The sequence below is a fragment of the Pocillopora verrucosa genome, chromosome 14 (assembly GCF_036669915.1).
Source record: "Pocillopora verrucosa isolate sample1 chromosome 14, ASM3666991v2, whole genome shotgun sequence".
Lineage (NCBI taxonomy): Eukaryota > Metazoa > Cnidaria > Anthozoa > Scleractinia > Pocilloporidae > Pocillopora > Pocillopora verrucosa.
In genome coordinates this window covers 3757325-3777423 of record NC_089325.1, presented here as the reverse complement: position 1 = coordinate 3777423, position 20099 = coordinate 3757325, and the positions used below count along the sequence as shown (strand labels likewise).

The 20099-nt window shown below is 37.5% G+C and overlaps 1 protein-coding gene across 2 annotated transcripts; it reads left to right on the top strand.

Annotated features, from left to right (window-relative positions):
• Window positions 1–42: 42 nt before the first annotated feature.
• On the top strand, window positions 43–19702 carry LOC131790198 (uncharacterized). 2 transcript variants are annotated; one of them, XM_066161567.1, is made up of 22 exons: window positions 43–327; window positions 2068–2331; window positions 2762–2914; window positions 3884–4033; window positions 4243–4413; window positions 5144–5202; window positions 5796–5973; window positions 6531–6650; window positions 7342–7451; window positions 7952–8043; window positions 9030–9119; window positions 9762–9971; window positions 10617–10706; window positions 11314–11350; window positions 12308–12663; window positions 13034–13275; window positions 13534–13829; window positions 15456–15782; window positions 15907–16051; window positions 16625–16690; window positions 17121–18360; window positions 18739–19702. In XM_066161567.1, the coding sequence occupies exons 1-22, from the start codon at window positions 310–312 to the stop codon at window positions 18777–18779; spliced, it is 4455 nt and encodes a 1484-aa protein (XP_066017664.1). In that variant the 5' UTR covers window positions 43–309; the 3' UTR covers window positions 18780–19702. The 2 variants fall into 2 exon arrangements, with proteins under 2 accessions (XP_066017664.1, XP_066017663.1); XM_066161566.1 differs by having other exon boundaries at window positions 9762–9986.
• Window positions 19703–20099: the final 397 nt, after the last annotated feature.

Here is a 20099-nt window from a genome sequence, read left to right as displayed (position 1 = left end):
TGTTACACAAAGTAATACGTAGAAGTGAACAGTTCCTTTCTTTCCTTTACATCTTGTTGGGTTTTTCCGGACGATAACTGAGCATCGATTTTTTTTGTGCGTGTATTTATAGGCCAGGATACGCTTTGAGACTATATGTAAGTGTTGCTCTCAGAAATTGCAAGGACTTGTCGAGTTTAGAAGCATTGACACAATTTGCATACGGCCCGCGCGGTTCGAACTTTTAAAACCGCTCGAGCCATCTAGCACCGCGAGTCAAAGGATGCGGAAGTTGATATTTCACACTTAATCCTCTCTGCGATTTGACAAATGGATTCAACAAACCAGGTGAGTTGTTTTATCGCTGTTTTGTCGGTAAACATCAAATACGCGAGGACTCTGGGAATACAATATTTTATCTCACGCAAACGTACGAAAGTTTGATCGGTAAAGTTTCCGCACAGCCCCATACTATTGTAAAACAAATCTGTTTTCCCAATGGAAATGTATTGTTTTTGTCATTGTTTTCTCTGTTCAAGAACTGAATGTATAATGTAGGATGGGGCTGGGCGGAAATTTTACCGTTTGATCCAATATTGAATGTTAAATTATTCCCGTTGCTTTTGCTTTAAGGAAGCAGCGGTAAAATTTCCTGACAGCCCCGTACTATTGTAAAACAAATCTGTTTTCCCAATGGAAATGTATTGTTTTTGTCATTGTTTTCTCTATCCAAGAACTGAATGCGTAATGTAGTATGGGGCTGTGCGGAAATTTTACCGAAGCAGCTATTAAGGTGTTAGTTTGGGTTTATCTTTTATACGTAGATTCTGATGATAATGGAGTGCCCCACGGACGAAATTTATGATGAAATTTTGTTTTTTCGAATTTTCATACTTAATAATTGAACTGACATTGTGGGGTTACTTTCATAAAAAGTATGATGAGTGGCTGCGATATGATAAATTATTTATTGATCCAGAGTATGTTGCGCATTGTTGCACTCAGTCTGTACACCTTTACCTGAAGCCAGATATTTCCTTAACTGGACCTTCTATTCAGTCAATGAGTATGTAATAAAACCAAATTCATGCTACTGAATTCTAAAGCAATGTACAGCAGCTAGGGAAGAGAAAAACTAGCTGATTAGATTTCAAATTTTGGAACTTATTTATGAGTTGAATAGAAAAAAGGACAGTTTAAGGGTTGACTGGGCAGGGAGAAATCATATTCTGATTAATTCACAACTGAGTGTTTCTGAAAATTCCTAGTTAAATGACTTAAACAACTTCTATCCTTTTGGAGAGAAAGGTTTCTCATAAGTCTCTCTCGTGGTTGACAGCTCTACCCAGGATGATCTTGACAAAACCTATTTGAAACCTCTGGCAAGCTCTGTATTCTTTCCCATAAATGGCTGAGGATGCTTTCATGCATTGTAGTTTATACAACAACCCCTCCTGTTACTGGACAAATTCAGAGTGTCATTCATGACAATGACTTTGCAGTGCATTGTTTACAATGCCATATTTAAATGTTTGTCTTGTTGTTACATATAACTTGTTACATTATTTAAATCTACATTCCAAAATTGCTGGCTAGGCAATCTCCGTTCAGTGGCTATCTATTGCTTACACCTCTGGTGGCTGCTTGCAAGAACCATTCTAGTTAGCTGCAAGAGCAGTGTCCTCTCACAAGGGCTTTCACTTTGTTAACCCTTTAGGTGACTGGTAGTTAACTCTCTCTCTCAATAGCACCCATATCACTCTTTAAGGTAAAAAAAATAATACAAATGACTACCAAATAAAGAAGCTCTCGATTGTTAGACAAATTCTCCCTGTCAACACCATAGGAAATCCACAGAGAACAGTATGGAGAATATGCTTACTGATGTTGGAGTGTAAAGGGCTAAGCATCTTGGCTGATTTAAATGATCACCAAATAAAGGAGCTCTCAATTGTTAGAAAAATTCTCCCTGTCAACACCAGAGGAAATCTACAGAGAACAATATGGAGAATATGCTTACTGATGTTCAAGTGTAAAGGGCTAAACATCTTGGCTGATTTTTTATTGATTGTGATTTTTCTTTTTAAGGTTCTGAACCTTAATGACTATGATAAACTGTACCTGTTGATGTGCAAATGGAGAATTATTCGGCTTTTCAACCCATTGTGTTATACTGCTGATGTAACAAGTGTTGAAGACCTTGAAAAGAAAGTGAGGGCAAACCTGGATGATATAAAACAAAAACTGCCAGCATGGTCACAATCTCAGTCTTTTAGGGAAGATTTAGAAACTATTAAAAACTTGATTGAAGATTCAAAGACTGTGAGATATGAAAATTTGCCATCACTTCTGGTGAGTTGAATTGTTATCTTAGTTTATAATTAACCAACTGCTTGATTAGCCCAAGAGCAGACCCTTTTATCAGCACTGCTGCACCGTAATTTCTCTACCAAAAAGTAAGATTAGGTAAGGATTCTGGCATTAATTAGCACCAGATCACCAACAGACCACTTGCTGGCTATTGTTTTTGAGATCTCAAACCTATGTGTTAGTGAAAATATACTTGTTTTGGAACCTTTGAAAATGAGAGTGTTTGCAGGCTACCTGTTTAATTTGCTCATTCAAGATATTGTACCTGAAAGAGTTATTTTTGCTGGTGAAGTTCCCTTCTAGTGATCTAATACTGCTACATACTAAGAAACTTGAACCATAATTGATTGAAGTATACTAAAGAAGGAACTCAATTTGAATTATTTGTCAACTGAATGAAACTATTTCCTAGGGTATTGAAAGAAATAACTATAAAGAGGAGTTAGGAGATGCAGGAGTCCAGATGATACAAAAGAAACAGCTATTTTTACGAAAAAAAATAGCTCTTGGTCGTCCATATTCTGGTGATGTTTACAATGCCCAGTGGATGCAAGGTCATAACATGGTATGTTGATTTTGGTATAGTCCAGAATTACTCTGATTAACAGCAACAGGAAAAGTCTGCACTCAAGCCCATTGACTCACCCAGCTGGAGCTTGCCCTGGTTTCTGAGTAGCGCGAAGCAACTAGGAGTATTGCTACTCCCCCTGGATAGGATGCTAGTCCATCACAAGGTTACCCCTCTCCCCTAGTCCATCACAAGGTTACCCCTCTCCCCTAGTCCATCACAAGGTTACCCCTCTCCCCTAGTCCATCACAAGGTTACCCCTCTCCCCTAGTCCATCACAAGGTTACCCCTCTCCCCCTCAGCATTTCATCAAGCTTCCCTGACAATTTACCGCTACCTATTTATTCTCCTGAGTGGAGAGAGGTACTGTGAGAGTGAACACATCAACCCAGTCAGGTCTTGAATGCGAGCCTCTACCCAGAGTCAGCTTGAAACATCAGCTTTGAAACTGACTTTACAATGGCCAACCTATGTTTACTCATCAACTCAGTTGATTATACTTAATTACACTGTTATACTCTCCCATTGACTCAGCACCACAATTTATTTAGAAACTTACCCCTGTTATTCATTTTGAATTCCTTTTTTCAAGTTTTGTATCACTCTCTTAGCCACCTATTGTATTGATTGTGATCTGAAGTAGGCAGCTAAGGAACTGTAAACTTATTGGCAAAGTTAACACGCTTCTAACTCCAGTAGAGTGTATGTAATCAGTTCAGTTTAAGTGGGCTGAAAATTTTTAAACAAGAGTGAAATTTGAGAGGAAAAATGCTTATTAGTACATTCAAATTTGCTACACTTTGAGTCATAAGGTCATTGAGTCAGTTAATCATGTATTTCCGACAAGTGATTAGCATCAGTGGCTTGTCTGAAAACTTTTTCAAACATTTTCCTGCAAATATGTGATGGGATGAGGGCAGACAAACTTAGACACATGAGCACAAATTCCTGTATTCTTTTCATCAGGTTGATGTTGTTGTACGGTTTGACTTGGGCCCAACACAGCGAGAGTTGTTCATTAGAGAAGCTAAAATAATGACAGGTCTCCATCACGACTATATCATGAAGTTTTATGGTGCTGTTATTTTGGGCTCATATACAGACTCTGTGGGATTGGTACAGTATATATTTTTTATTTTCAATTGTCATTTTCTGCTGGCTAAATTCTTGAAGTCTCTTAATCAGTGTGACAGCTTACAGTAAGTTATTTTGAATTATTCATTACACACATAATGCAGTCAATTTAGGTTAACAGATGGTAATTTACTTCACCTCTTTAAGATGTACCAATAATAACATTCTCCTGTTTTTTATTACTGTGCAAGGTGGTTGAATTTTTCAACAAAGGTCATTTGGAGGAGTTTCGTGTTCCATCTCTCTTCCATGCCTGGCTCTATGCATCACAGCTCTCTTCAGCTCTGGAATATTTGGAGTCCAAACATCTTGTTCATACATCTGTAGCGGAGCCTTTTGTTTACATCTCATCTCTTGAAAAGGTAATGTCTACATCATTCTGTTATTTAAAAAAATTGATGATCTTCTTCCTTCTAATTGGTGATGGTTAATGGAAATTTGCTCTTCTAAAATGCTCTCAGGAGTAAACTACAGTTGGGAGTCTATATCTTTCTCCTCAGAGCTTCTGAAGATTTCTTTTTGTTGAATTTGGAAATTTAAAAAGTTAGGTGTTGTTTTGTCACACCGTATCTCTTTTGAAGATTAAAACTTGTAATTCATTGTAACTCTTCTAATCCTTCCTTGTGTCCTTTGTCTTGCCTCTTTTTCATTCTCCTCTATTCTGAGCCTTCTCTTCTCCTTTTATGTCGTTCTTTCTCCCATCTCAATTCTCTTACCTCTTGTCTCCTTTCTCTTTTCTCCATCTTTCCTTCTTCATCTTCTCTGTCCTACATTTACCTTTCCAAACCCTCCCTACTCTTTTTGGTCTCCTTGTCTTTTAACCCTCTAACTCCCATTAATGACCACAACAGAATTTCTCCTTACAATATCAATACAATATCAACCAGATAAGTGATGAGAGTAAAGAAAAATATCAATTTGGGGATAATTTGCTGATCCAATACTAAATTCTTAGAACTAACATTATAAGAATGGTAAAATTGACGGTAAGGAGAGTTACAAATTTGATCTAGGAATTAGAGGGTTATAAATAAATACTAATGAGGAACTCAAATCAACAGTACCATGAAGATGGCATTTTTTTATCCACAGATCAGCCTTGGTGGTTTTATGTGCTGCTATTATGAAGAAGAAATTAATAAGGCTAAACAGTAAGGATTCCTCAAATTTTACATAGAGTGTGTTAATCCTCAATCATATTTTATTTTTGAGGCTAAAACAATAAAATTGGTGGATACAGTATTTTACAAGTCAAACATATCTTCCTCATTTTTTCGCTTTTAATTTTTAAGAGTAGCTTAAGGCCTCACTGTAAAAAATTATTATTATTCTGCTGAGGGACATCATGAGACAATTCCAAAAACTTGCACTGTACTTTGTATTAAAGGGTTACATGTACATGTAGCCGTCGATACGATAATAGGCTGGATGGGGTAAATTTGAATTTTGATGTGGTTTGAATAGCCTTGGTCAAATTAATGACTTAAACAGTTACTATGTGTTCTTTTTTTTTTTTGAGGTGAAACATTACACCTTATCCAAACATGGGTATATGCTGTGGTTCAATTTTTACTTTTGTTCATGTTTTCTTTTCCTTTAAGTTAATTTCAAATTTGTTTTTAATGCAAAAAGACAAGGAAAGTTTGAACCAGGAATTGCAGAAAATTGAGTCTCATCTTCTCATCAGAAAATAGATCACAAAAAGAGGTTTAAATCATGCATTTTATATTCTTTTCTTTTTCAGAGAGGTCAGAGAGGGTCAGCGTGGTAATTTACTACTGTCAACAATAACTGGTCATCAGGGTCATCGTTTGGATGACCTGTCTGTTAAAGGAGTGGTTGCCTTGTTCTCTCATGTAGTTTTGTCAATGTTCAGATACCTTGACTCCCATCAATCAGGCCGACTAGTAAACCTTTTTCAGGTGAGAGTCTACTTACTGATGAATGAAAAAAAAAATTAGTTGAATTCAAAGATCATTCTTATGGCCCAAAACTGCTTTTAACAAATTTGCTCATCTCCAGTTTGTGTAGCATGAGGTAATCATGATTATGTGTACTTCTCTTAGATGGGTTGTTGCTCTCAGTGTTTGTGCCCTCACCCCCTCCTCCCCTTGTCCTTCTGTCCTGTCTCCTCACCCCCCCCCGTCTTCTTCTCTTTAAACCTGAACTTTTATTGATAGAATCTGTTCAATTTATATTTTTTGGTGTTCTATGTCCTGAAGTTGAAAATTTGATTAGAATGCAATTAAAGACTAGAATCTTAGTATGTTCCAGGTTTGTCTGCACTCTCTATCCTTAAATTTTCAAACCATGACAAGATCTATATATAGATCTATATCTATATAGATCTATACAAGATCTATATATATGCATTTTTCTTTTTTCATTTCTTGGCCAATCACAGTTAGTCTGTAAAAGTTTATTTTTCTTAGCATTGAATGATTTTTGTTCACATAATTTTTTGCAATGATTTTTTCAGGGTGATAGAAAGCAGTCTCTTGTGTGTCCATGTGGTGTTGCTTCTCTTCTGGAGAGATGTCAAGTAGAGGATTTTAGTAAAAGACCAACGTTCCATGACATAGTTCAGACTCTTGCCAAGGTGTTTGAAATAACGTAATTTTGAATTGAAAGCATTAATTACAGAGGAGCAAGTGCGAGGGGGGGGGGACTTTTCCCAACCTTTTCCACTCTTTTCCTCTCTTTTTGTGTACTTTAATTTATGAAATGTCATGTTTTTCAAGATATACACTCTGACTTGTAATTCTACTAATATTTTTTCTTGTGCACGAGTTATAACTTCCTTCTGCTTTCTGCAAAGCTTCTTGTTAAGGAACATTGTAAGATATTTCGATGTCAGAAGTAGTTAAATGGCATTTTTAGTTGGTATCAGACTTTTTGCTAGCAAGAGTACTGTTGTAAACTGTGGTGTTAGGTATTAATCAATATGTAGAATACCTTATCAAAACAACAGGCTGACCACACATTCTTACTTTGAATAAATTTTCTGATCAAGTTGTTTGAGAACTGGCTCATGACCATTTAGATCACCAGTCTGATTTCTGTAGATACCACCAGTGTACTAAGCTGTAACCATTTTCATTGCTGTGGTAACTCAAAATAATTATTTTTCTGGCAAACAATTTATGATTTTAGATCACCAAATGGTGACTCTGAAAATAGTTGAGAGTGAAGTACTGGCCACGTGTGACAACTACCTTTGCTGGTTACATGGAAAAGGGATGCAGTAAATTGTTAGACAGTACTTAATACTGATGACTTTTATTCTTCAGGAAAGACCAGAAAAGTTCTGTTTTACAACAAGCAATTCCTCTGCAGAACCTTGTGAGCTTTCATATGGCAAAGGAGAGAAACTTTGGGTGATATCACAGGATGCAACGAGGTAAAAGCCATCTTTTCTTCTTAATAATTTTTTCAAGTTCCAGATTGAGAGCACTCTTACTGGTCACCATGCTTTAGATTTTGGGAGATACATTTACTTACAGCTTGTAATGGTTTCCATGTGAAGTTTTCTGAGTGTGCTTGTTTTTATAATACAGGGTGCTTTTTGTGTAATGCCTGGTAAATATATCATGTTATAACCCACTTGTTAATTTTTGCACAACTCTATTGGCTACTTAACATCATGTGGTGCAAAATCACCTGAAAGTTATCCTGAAATAACACCCCTTTAGGTCAATATTTGTATCTGATTATTTCTGTCATTAAGAAACAAAGCCAGCAGAAAAAAGCCAGCTCAAGTCAGAGTTTCACTTCTTCATTCTTATTATTTTACATGGAAGAAAAAACAAACTTGTTTTGTAGAGTACATCGACAGTTGTAGAGTACATTGACAGTGTCATTGAAAAGCTGATAGCATGTTATGTATTTATTATATTTTAGATATCATGGTATGTGGTTTGGTCAAAAGGAGAATGGGACTGCAGGATTTTTTGATGGTGACAAAGTAATACCAATAGATGATGATAATCAAGGTATGTTTTTTGTTTCATGTCTCTTTCTCTTAGATTCAGTCATTCAGAAATCAAAGATCTCAGTCTGCAGTAGACAAATTAGGGAAACATTAAATACTAGGAAAACCACTTGTCTCATTACTTTTTATTTGGATATGGATATCTGTATCTGGGTCAAATTATTTTCAACGGTCAAAATGCATGCCTATATTAATAGTTTTTTCTTATTTGTTCTAGTACCACATGAAATAAGAGCCCGCGGAAATGAAGCACAACTTGCATACAACCTTGCTCTCTTGCTCTCTAAACCCAATTTAGTTTTCCCACAGGGAATGTTAAGATGGTAGCGGCTGGGGATGGTGAAACAATATTAATAATTACAATCATAATCAACCATGGTGTAGTTGAGAGAAGATTGTCACAGTCACAGATTCTCAAAGGCATCTGAGACAAAAATATAGCAGTGCCCAAAGATTTTTTGATGGTTTTCAGAGATGAATGATGGATTATAAAAGGGAATTAAAATTGGTATTGTAGTTTTCTGGCAAGGGGAGATATTTGACCTCAAAGTCATCAAATATTTGGATGAATTGAAAAGTCTTAAAACACGGTCATTTATTTGCCGCTGTTGATTGACAAGCCATTAATCAAATTCACTGCTACTTGAGTTGTACATTAATTAATGATGTAACAATATGTATGTGAAGCCTCAGAGTAATCAGTTAAATACCACTGAAACAGTTTGCCCACTGAGTTTTGAGTACGTAGACCCTTTAAACTGGCAAAATTTCACTGAAATCTGTGAGATTGCAGTAGCATGACTGCCTGGTGCTCTCATGGACATGCTCCTTTTTTTCCATCATTTAAAATGTAGAATTTCTCCAATCTCTCCTTCAATTTAAAGGAATATTAAGTTGGCTTTTGTGAGGGCTGATGGAATAGGTGCATTTGAGTTTGACATGAAGAAGACACTGAATGCTAAATTTGCTCTACACTTTTGGCCTTAGGTACTTCACCCCCATCTTATATGTTCACTACTGGCCGTGAAAAAGAACGAGAAGAACTACGTAAAGCTATGAGACTTCAGGAAAGAAAAGGTAAAGTGAAAAAAGAATCTGGAACTCAGATTTATTCAAATCTAATTTAAAATACTAAATTTCTATATTGGTAGATGTTGTGAATATTTGAAACATTTACAAACATTTAAGCCCAAGGAACTTGCTCAAGAGATAAATCTATGCCACAACTTGTAAATTTTTATTATTTTTGCAATGTATGATAAACTTAAAACTAAATACAACTGCCTAGCTGCCCTACTCCATGTAATATTCTGGAAGAGCACTAATAGGCCTGCAACTGGAATATGTTTGACTGAGGTCTTATCAGAGCAAAATGAGGAAGGGCTAATGCTCAAAATGTCAGCTTAGAAATTCTTTATGGTGGCTAATTTACATTATCAACTCAGTTGATAAAACCAAATTACACGAGTCACTGATGATTTTTGCTTTATAGTTTGCTGGGAACATTTATCAATCCTCTCACCCTCATCTTGCATTTGAAACAAAAAAAGTGAGACATTTTCAAAATTCTTGTGGCAATAATTTAATTAATTTGGTATTCTGCATATGCAAGACTCACATCATCTTTGCAACTCTGCCAGGAAGATGTAGCAGATAGAGAGATAACTCATCAGAGTGCTGAGTTGACTTTTGATACAGCTTCTTTCATGTTAACACCAGAGTCAGCAGGATTCCAAAAGGATCCACACCAGAAGGCTTCTGTTGCATCTGCTACTGAGGGAAGCTTAGTTCATACGGGAACTAAAGATTTCCAAACCATGGAAGACAAAATCCTATCCTTAATACAAAGCAACTACCTCCAAACCACACTACAACAGTCTGCAGAAGATCGCAATGAGTTTCAGGAATACTCGGAAAAGCCTGCAACAGGTGTTCCAGTTGAAGGTTGTTTGGTGATTTCAGTGGGGTGTGATTCTCTTGAAAACCTGGAGGGAGTTGTTAGAAGATTACTGATATGGCATTCTTGATAAACTGGTTGAAGAATATTCTCTCCCTGTAAAAGAAGCTGTTTATATTTAGATATGCATGTAGAACTCTTTTCAATAATGTTCATAAGTGATACATGGGAGAGTTAATGGGAACAGAGTATTATACCTAAACATGACCATGATACATGCTAGAATGCTCATTCCTAACCTTTCACCCAGTATAAAAACATATTAAATGCTAATTTCTCTCTTTCTGCCTTTGTGCTAAGACATCTTGTGTCTCCTTGTATACTGCACCACTCCTTCAGCTTAAGAACAAGAACCTTTTGGGAAATCTCAGAGATTAGAAGGCAAAATAAAAATGAATTTACGTTTAATGAATTTTTTTGGGTGAACTAGATAAAGAATGCTGTTATATGCCTTCAATTTTTCCATCATTTCCACTGTAGAATTTTCTCCAATCTCTCCTTCAGTTTAAAGGAATATTAAGTTGGTTGTTGTGAGGGTTGATGGAATAGGTACATTTGAGTTTGACATGAAGAAGACACTGAATGCTAATTTTGCTCTACACTTTTGGTCTTCTTAGGTACTTCACCCCCATCTGACATGTTCACCACTGGTCGTGAAAGAGAACAAAAAGAACTACCTAAAGCTATGAGACTTCAGGAAAGAAAAGGTAAAGTGAAAAAAGAATCTGGAACTCAGATTTAGTCAAATCTGATATGAGATACTAAATTTATACACCCTGGTAGATGTTGTAAATATTTGGAACATTTACAAACATTTGAGCCCAAGGAACTTGCTTGAGATAAATCTATACCACAACTTGTAGTTTTTTATTATTTTAACACTGGCTGGTAAACTTGTTCTTCTGTCATGGGATTAAATACAACTGCATAGATGCCCTTTAGTGCATGTAATATTCTAGAAGAGCACCTGCGACTGGATTGTTGGCAGGGTTGGTGACTGTATTGTTGGCAGGGTTTTCTTCAAGAGAGCAGAAAAGTAGATTCTTTTTATAGGTTATCTTCATTTGTTGATGTGTGATTGACTCCCAATGGCTTCTTGTGATGTTTTCCTCACTCCAAATGGGTTACTGTTTTTACCTGGGTTTCGCTTTCTGTTGTGCAACTAAATTTAAAGAGAACTATCATATGTTTCATCTGATACAGTGACTTCGCCTTAAGTCACGAAACTTGAGATGATAGTCTTTACTTTGACTGCTTCATTTTTTTTTTTTTTTTAAATTTTTTTCATGTTCTCTTCTTCTGGAAATTAAAAAGAGTTTTCTACAAGGAATAACAAGATCAGTGTTAGTAAGTAAGTATACTTGAAAAGTGGAGTACAGTTATTAAAATTTTTGCCTTCTGATTGACTGAACATAAGCATGTAACCTCAAGCTCCAATCTCATTGCCTGGCTTCAACAAATATGTTCCATGAATTTTTTAGCAAAGTGAAAAAGAAATATCTGTGAGTAAGCCATGTAGCAATGTTGGAAAAGAGCAGATTTCTTTTTGTGTGAATTTTTAACAAAACAATTATTCTACTCAGGTTTGCAGAATATGAGATTACATTACCAACTTTGGACTGTTGACCTTGTTGGTTATTTATCATGTCGTATTTGGCACGCTCCAGTAGAATAATAGTTAATTGGTGCTTTCGTTCAACATAAAATTTGGAGTCCCAGGGTAAATAATTGAATTATGCATCATGTAACGGAAGAAAATTTGCTGGAAATGTTTGCATTGAACAGCATGCACAGGGAGTGATTATTTGATCATTAATATTATTGTTATTTATATTACTGTTTTTGTTGATGATAATGCCCTTTGTTCCGTCGAAAAGAAGACTAAAGAGCCAATGCGGAGGAAGAACCGTATTTAATTTAATAACACAATTCGATCTAAAACACAAAGAAACCATGTGGGTACTCAGCCTTACAAGCGTTCAAAACAAACAGAAAATTAATTGTGATAACCTGGAAATCAACTGAAAACTTACTTCTTGACTGCCTCCGTACTTGTGGCAAATAGTTACGGAGGCTGAAGCTGAACTGAACAACTGAAACCTAGATTACGCGTCTTAAATTAAACGTTTTACGCGACAAACATTGCGATAATTATTGCGGTATATGAATTCAAACGGAGCGCGCGCGGAACGGTAAACGTAAATAGCGCGCGCGTTAAACAATTAATTACAATGAAAAGAATGTTCAGTGAAACACCCTTCCTTGTTCCTCTTCTTTTTTATTTGATTTCACGTCTCTCATTTTACAGAAGCGAGATTACCGAAGAAGGAGGGGCACTAATGGTCCAAAACGTCCCATCGCGTGTACTGATCCCTCCTAAAGCTCTGGCAACATGTACCGAGGTCACATGTTCTTTATGGAATCAGCAGATTCTATCACCACCCCTTGGAAGAAATGAGGCCTTAGTGAGCAGTGTGATGGAACTAGCCTGTGGAAACCTTCCTGGTACAGAGGAACGTTACGAGTTCAATGTGAAAGTGAAGGTGGCTTTATCCCACAGTGCTAGTGACATTAAAGGATACGAATTGGTGATCAAAGAATTGACCAATGAGAAGACCAATGATTGGAGGGACTTGAAAACCAGATGGGCTTGGACGCCATCAGGTAGAGGCTATGTTGGTAATTTACAGGGTACAGCCATCCTTCCTTAGACAACTTGACCTCTTTCCTTGCACGAAACCACAAACAAATTGACTGTATAAGAGGATGCATAGGCTTTGTATTTCTTTCTCATACACTTAGTTTGTAATTGAAGTTGGTCGTTTTAATGTTCATCTTTATCTTGTGTGATTGTCCTACTGCCACTTTTTGTTGTTGTTTTACTTCTTCCAGTATTACAATCATACTTGTTAGAAACAAATTTAAAGAACTGTTTGTAAAAATATGAAGCTGAATCAACAAAGATATAGGATTGAGAATAGAGGGTTTTTTATTGTCACGAGGAAAGTCAACAACACCTTCTGCCTCATTACAGATATCAAAGATGAGCATTCTGGCGTGGATGAATTCCCAGACTGGTTATTTCCGTTTGCAGAGGCAGAAATTACGAGTTTTTCTTCATTTGCGGTGGTCTGGCGTCTCAAGTCTTTCACGTTTAAAAACCCTTCGACTTTGTCATCTTCCTTTCCCTGCATTCTGTCAGACCATCCAGGAGTGAGTGTAACATTCCCTGAGAGTTCTCTCCCAACAGGACAAAGCTTTGCTCTTACTGTACAGGTACCTATACATCCTTTCCACCAGAATATATCCTAATAATTTACATATTAACATTACGTTTTTGCTGTTAAAGACAATATTTTTGAACACGAAGGTAGACTTATCAGCCCATGATTCGATAAGCACTCTCTTACCTTCAGTCAGCGACTTTTGTGAGAGATGATTGTGTATTCAGTTTGCCTTAACGACTCTTTATTAAGTTGGTGCGCCTTTAGGTTTTCATTAGTACACATAGTACAGCTTCATCTTTCTTTGAAGGTGCAAGAGGTTCCGTGCAGTAATGCTAAACTGAAAGAACCACCAGTTGTTGGACCTATCCTACACATCTCAACTTCTGAACCAGTTCAGCTTTTAGCACCTGCTAGGCTCACAATCCCTGTTACGCTCCGGGAAGACATACCCAAATGTCTGGATTATTCGGCCACTGACGTCAGGATATTTTGCCGAACCTCTGAAGAGGATGAAAGAGAATGGAACGAAGTCACAGAGCAGTTAGAAAATATAGCGGTTCTTGAAAATGGGACAGTGGCGTTTACAGTAAATCACTTCTCAGAGTAAGTATACTCTTCTGGCTGTTTTGAAAGCAGAGACAAACTGCAAAGCATTCACGTGGGTAGGGTCGTGGTAAATCTTTTGCAGAAAAGAAATGCATCATTAGGTGACATCAGGGTGCAAAAAACCACAGAAAAGAGGAAAAAAACAAAACAAAGGAAACCAAACGACTAAATTATTACTCTAAATCCGATTCGTCATCTATAGGTATTCTTTATAAACCTTAATCGACCTTTAAGGGATCTCAGTTTATTACACAAATCGCGGTGTGACTCGCTTATCAACGAGATCTCGTGGGAGAACGATTTGTTTTGTCCGTCCTTAACTGACGTAAATGTAGGCATGGTACGCATGCAAAAGATTTTTTTTCCATGGGTGGGTTGAAATAGGCTTCTAAGTAACTGATGTTTGCATTTTTGTAAAAGAAAAGAGCCTTTACTTTCAAAAGATTCCAATGAAAATATCGATCAGTGGAGAGCAAAGAAACCTTCCAATTTATCCAAAATAAACTCAGACACACGTACTTTATAGTCTATTGCCACTCTTGTCTGAATAACTGTTGGCAAAAAGAAACTGCATTGATGTCACGCTTCCTGTAGTGTCATTCCCCTATTGCACTCTTTCCTTCGTTGCGTGACGAGACCAAGCAACGGTCTGTTCGCAGGCCAAGGCAATGGTTACTGCCGTTCCTTCGTCAGCGAATTTGATTGATAGCAAATGTGCACGTGAGAATTGCGTGGAAAACTGACTAACCGAAGAATTTAGTTCCATGAGAAATTTTCTCAGTGGGGTAGGATTATGTCATAAAATTTAGGCTGTTTACTGGAAAATGGCATTTAATCTGAGAAAGTTTCTCAGTAAAAAAAATGGGTTTTTTGCTTTAGGCTGAGAATATGTTTTTAACAATTCTGGGGACTGGCTTTATTCTTTTGTATTGGTTAAAATTTAAGCGTCGATCATTTCAAGGCTTCAAAATCCCACCCTCTGGGCAACCCCACCCCCCCCCCCCCCCCCGTCCTTTGAACTTTTTGAAGATTGGTTCGTTTAAATTCCCGGCACCCCAAGGGCCAAAACTGCGTCTAAATTCCCCACTCAAGTGCTAGATTTTATGATCAATTACCCCTCTTCCAAAGAAAAAATGTTTAAATGGCGAGAAAAAGGCATGGTTTATGGCCTTTCGGTTATAAGCATAATTCTAACATATTCTACGTTGTGAAATTTTATCATGCTGCTGTGTTTAGCCACAGAATGCAATACCATCGAATGAATTATATTTGTTTTACATTTACAACATTGGTTCATGTACTATTCAATAGCTGTTCATGCATACTCTACGGACAACAACTACTTTGTGAAAATAGCAAGATCAGCGCTGCGACTTACTGAATTGACCATTCAAGCTGTAAAACCTAAATGTCCGTGGGTTGTCTGGGAGGGGGGGTTGTTGAAACTTCGAATTGATTGGTGCTTTAGCAAATAATCCATAATTCTACGCAAGAGATCATTTGCATATATTCTCTGTTCAAAGATGTGCGCGCTCTGATTTGATGATGAATGATCGGGAATACTCTCTTAACTTTAATGACTATATGAATAGATGTTGTTAAGTTTGTGTCGTTTTCCTTTAGGCACTGGGTTTGGATTGACCGATTGAAATTACCCTTTGTTACCCTAAAGAATCTTGCCGATGACTTCTGTAGAAGACTGATGTTACAAGAAGTGGGATTTTTTGCTCGTTTATATGCAACAGAAAATCCCTCGATCTATGTGCTGACTCTTTTCTGCTTCCCACTACATCTTAGAGAACAAGTGCAAACTCTATCTCCAGATTCTCGCCGCGTTTGTGCTCAAGGGGGAGGAAACTCGCGGAAGCCACTGTGTAAACAAGATTGGATGTCTGTGTCTCTTTCCAACGCATTTACTTTGCAAGAAGGAAATCCATACAACCTCTTGAAGTGAGTTTAGTGTGAGTTTCTGTGTCCGGCAACTTGGAGTAGATGTGTAATGAGAAACATATCTTTTGCCTGGACAAATAGAAATACCTAGTATCTATATCTTCGTCTCATTTGTTTGTGCCAGGTTTCTCGGAACTTATCCTTATGAAGGTAGTTTGCGTGTATCCATTAGCGACCTTAGTAACCTGCAAGTAGAGTTGTACATGGAGGAGCAATTTAATAGGGACACTCTATGCACGCTGTATTTCGTTCCGACCTTTCCAGATCAGGTATGTATTATATGAAGTTGAAAATATTAAACTATGGGAGTAAATTCTGATTAGGAGGTGTTTTAGAAACGTAATTTTGAAGCTCTTTCCTTCGGGCTGAGTAACTCTCAGGATTCACCCGCCCAAAAGATACCTCCATCTGTGCGAAGGTTTTATACCCCTCACGCTGCCGTGCAAAGTGCGTGACAAGGAAGCTTCACAGAAGATTAAGTTAGCTCTCTCAAATAACTCCTTCACTGTACTTCTTTTCTATTTATCATCTTGCATCTATTTGGCACTGGTGAGGTTAAGTTAGACTTAAATTGCTACTGGCAGAGCTAGACTACTCTTTTTGTGGGATATCTAGTCAGACAGTTTGCTGCAGCCTGAGTTTTACGGATTGTAAGTGAAAATAAAATAAAGACACTACCACTTGAGTGATTTTAAGTCCTTATGAAATCACGGGAGTGAATCGCAACAGAAATCGCACTCAAAGTCGCAGCAAAAAATCGTCAATTTTCTAGTGACGAGGCTGGAGAATTGATAGACATAATGTCGGATAAAATATTAAGAAATTAACTTTCTCTGTTGCAGACCTCTTCTCCCAGGTACTTTCCTTCTACAGCACAGGTAGCCATGCCTGAGCAAAAGGAAGATCAGGTGAAATTCGAAGTTCCGTGTTATTTACGTTTCCCTCAGCTTATGTTCGATATCATATTCTATCAGATGTGTCGGCCTCGGAAAAAAGAAAATGATAATAATTGATCATTTGATTTTGATGAAGTCACCGGCTGAAAAAAGCCTCCCACATGCTTAGTAGTTGCTATCAGCGCTTTCCAGTCTTTGTGTAGTCCTGACGACCCTAGGGACTGTTGTTGGTAGTACTGACTGACGTTTTGACAAACTCAGCACAAGTCATAATCAGACAGTCCAGTGAAGGGCTGTTGCCAGTCGATTGTTTTAAGTCCGGTTTGTGTAGACTGATTGGTCACGAATGCACACCTTGATAGAATCAGTAGGGAACTTTAAGGTGGGTTTTAAGGTAATATAATTTATCGCACGTTTCCATAACCTTGTTATGTTATTTCAGGTTGCGCTGGAATCCAGCACATCTTTCCCCTCACCGAAAGCACTTGAAGAAACAGATTCAAGTATTTCCTCAGAAAAAGTTTTGAATGTTACCATCTTAGCTGACGAGTGGAATTCGCTGAAAGGTGGATTATCGACGTTTAACAGAGAACTTGCCATTCATTTAGCAAGCCGTTCCGACACTCATCTCACTGTCTTTGTTCCTCACGGTGCATGTGAAGAGAAAGAAAAAGCAGCAGCTGCAGAAAAATTTGTTAGTATTATTGAGGCAGAGGAACTCAAGGCGTGCGATTCCCTTGTAGAATTGTTCTTTCCACCGGACGACCTTGAAATTGATGTAGTAATTGGTCATGGCGTGAAGCTTGGTCAACAGGCTCAGAAGATTAGAAAATCTCATAAGTGCATGTGGGTTCAAGTAGAACACACTGCTCCGGCTGAACTCGGTACGTACAAGGGCTATTCGAATGCTATCACACAAAGTGGAGTAAAGAACCAGCGTGAGGTTAGCCTTTGCAAAATAGCTGACCTTGTCATGGCAGTTGGGCCTAAATTGAAAGGTTTCTACTCCACTCGACTACACTCTTTCAAAAAAGAGCAGGATGTTATGGAATTTACTCCGGGAATTATGAGTGATTTAAATGGTGTGAAGCTGTCGCCAAACGAGAACGACGAGTTTCAGGTCCTGATGTTTGGGCGTGGTGATGACGAAGACTTCGAGCTAAAAGGCTACGATATTGCCGCTCGGGCATTTACAAGTCATGAGCTGAAAAACGACTCCTATCATCTCACTTTCGTTGGAGCGGCCCCAGGAAAAGAAGACGAATTTGCAGATAAGATTCTTCGACATAAAATCTCTAAAAACCAGCTGTCTGTCGAAGAATATATCAAGGATAGAGATGGATTAAAAGAGCTGCTTCTTCGTATGGATCTGGTTATCATGCCTTCAAGAACAGAGGGATTTGGACTCACTGCTCTGGAAGGCTTATCCGCTGGTTTGCCTGTCCTTGCTGGCCACAACTCAGGCTTTTCAAAAGCGTTGCAGAAGGTAAAATTTGGAGAACACTATGTAGTTAACTCCGATAGACCCGAAGACTGGTCAAAGGCGATCAAGAAGGTCCGTCAAAAGGAGAGAAAAAAGCGGCTAGACGAGATGCAACAACTGCGGAAATCTTATGGACAGAAGTACAACTGGGCAGAACAATGCGAGATTCTTGTAAAGGAGATGAGGAGAAAAGTTTTTGGTAGGCAGCTTCTCTTTTTTCTTTCCCTTCCTTGCTTTAAAACAATTGAAGCAATGACTCTTTTTGAGTCAGCTTTTTAATCGTTTTTCTCTTTAATTGTCCGTTTATTCGTTTTTCTCGTCATTCGTTTATTGATTCATCGATTTGTCCTTTATTTATTCATTCATTTATTTACTTACTTATTCATAAATCCGTATTCTTATCTATTCATGCCTAACTCTTTCTCCTTCCTTCTTTCCTTCACTCATGTCTTCCTACCTTTTTATCTCTTTCCTCTTTCCCTTCCGGCTATTCCTTCATCTACTACTACTATCTACTACTAGAAATCAACTTACATTCTATAATATTGCAGATTTAAGCGTTTCATTACTCTCGTAGAACTTCAGAACATCGACAATAAACCTACGAAGACACCGTGAGAAGTAAACACTATGGTGATTCAACTCAGGATTTTTTACTACTGAAGAAACTTGACAATTAAAGTCTTTTTAAAATTTTTTATTTCATTGTATTAGCCAGGAAAACATTTACCAAAATTAGGCTTTGTAAGATCACCAGATTAGATGTACATATTTTAGTTTTCATATAAATTTCTCAGTAGTTGTTAAAAGACAAAATTGGCATCTAACAAGAATTTTCCTTATAGGTGTTTTTTGACTTATTTCAACGTGGAAAATGAATGGAAATAATATATTAGCACAAGCCATTCAGTAAAAATTATAATAAGCCAGTCAATCATTTCCTATTTCTTTTGGCGGTCTCATCTTACAGGTATAATTTAGCACGCTCGACACCTCTTTTTCTTTGAGGTGTCTTAAGGTGTAAACATGTAGCACTTTTCATCTTCCGCACTGAATTTATAATCAAGTAATTTATACGAATAGTACGTTGCTCTTTTAGGGCCGGTACCTTGGGTACGCCCTTTCTTCTCCGAATTTTCTGTTTATTCTGTCGTTATGTAACAGTCCTAAAGGGCTATGTTCTCTCAGGATATGTCTCCAACTTTGATTTTACTTCTGTTATTAAGTTTATTATAATTTTTATATTACCAATCTCTTTTTTCTTTCGCCCGACCTTGACCGTAAGATTAAGAAATTTAAGGTAGAAAGTCATTTTTTAAAGCACAGTCATCGCGAAGGTACCTACTTAGTATGCGAACTCCGCTCTGCATAGCTTAGCGAGATTCGCTAGTTAAGTGTAAAAGCATGACGAAGGTTAGAGATCGACAGCTCAGTAAGCGTCACCTTTATAAGCAGTGACCCATACTTTCCTTGTTAGATCAGAGCTAGTCTCCTTTGTATTATCTTGCGTAGAAAAAGAGTGAATAAAGACACGGACAATCGACATGTGTTAGAGTTCTCTTCTAACATAGTGCAGTACTGAAGTTTAATAGTCAATGGTTTCACTCAGAGACCCGAACCAACAGTTCAGAAGAAAGTATGTTACTCATAAACATTAAATGGAAATTGTATTTGTTTATATTTCCCGTCTTTTTTTGACGATAAAGCTGTGCAACTTTATCATATTTAAGCTAAAAAGCTCTTCCTCACGGAAACGAACTATTCTTTGTACGTGGGGATCCGTCACATCTGTGTGGAGAATTGTGACTCATAGACGCGAAGATGTGGTATAATGTTCGAGTGGTGGAGCAATTTTCAGATAAGTGTCCAGAGTTATCCGGGAGTTATCGGTCAAAGTGCGCTGTGATTGGCTTAGACAACTCACGGCAACTAATTTCA

Excerpts from the sequence above, each read along its gene's own strand:
- LOC131790198 (XM_066161566.1), top strand. Across the intron at positions 9,120-9,761 it reads GAGACTTCAGGAAAGAAAAG|AGTCAGCAGGATTCCAAAAG; the intron begins GTAAAGTGAAAA and ends TGTTAACACCAG. Across the intron at positions 15,783-15,906 it reads AATCCATACAACCTCTTGAA|GTTTCTCGGAACTTATCCTT; the intron begins GTGAGTTTAGTG and ends TGTTTGTGCCAG.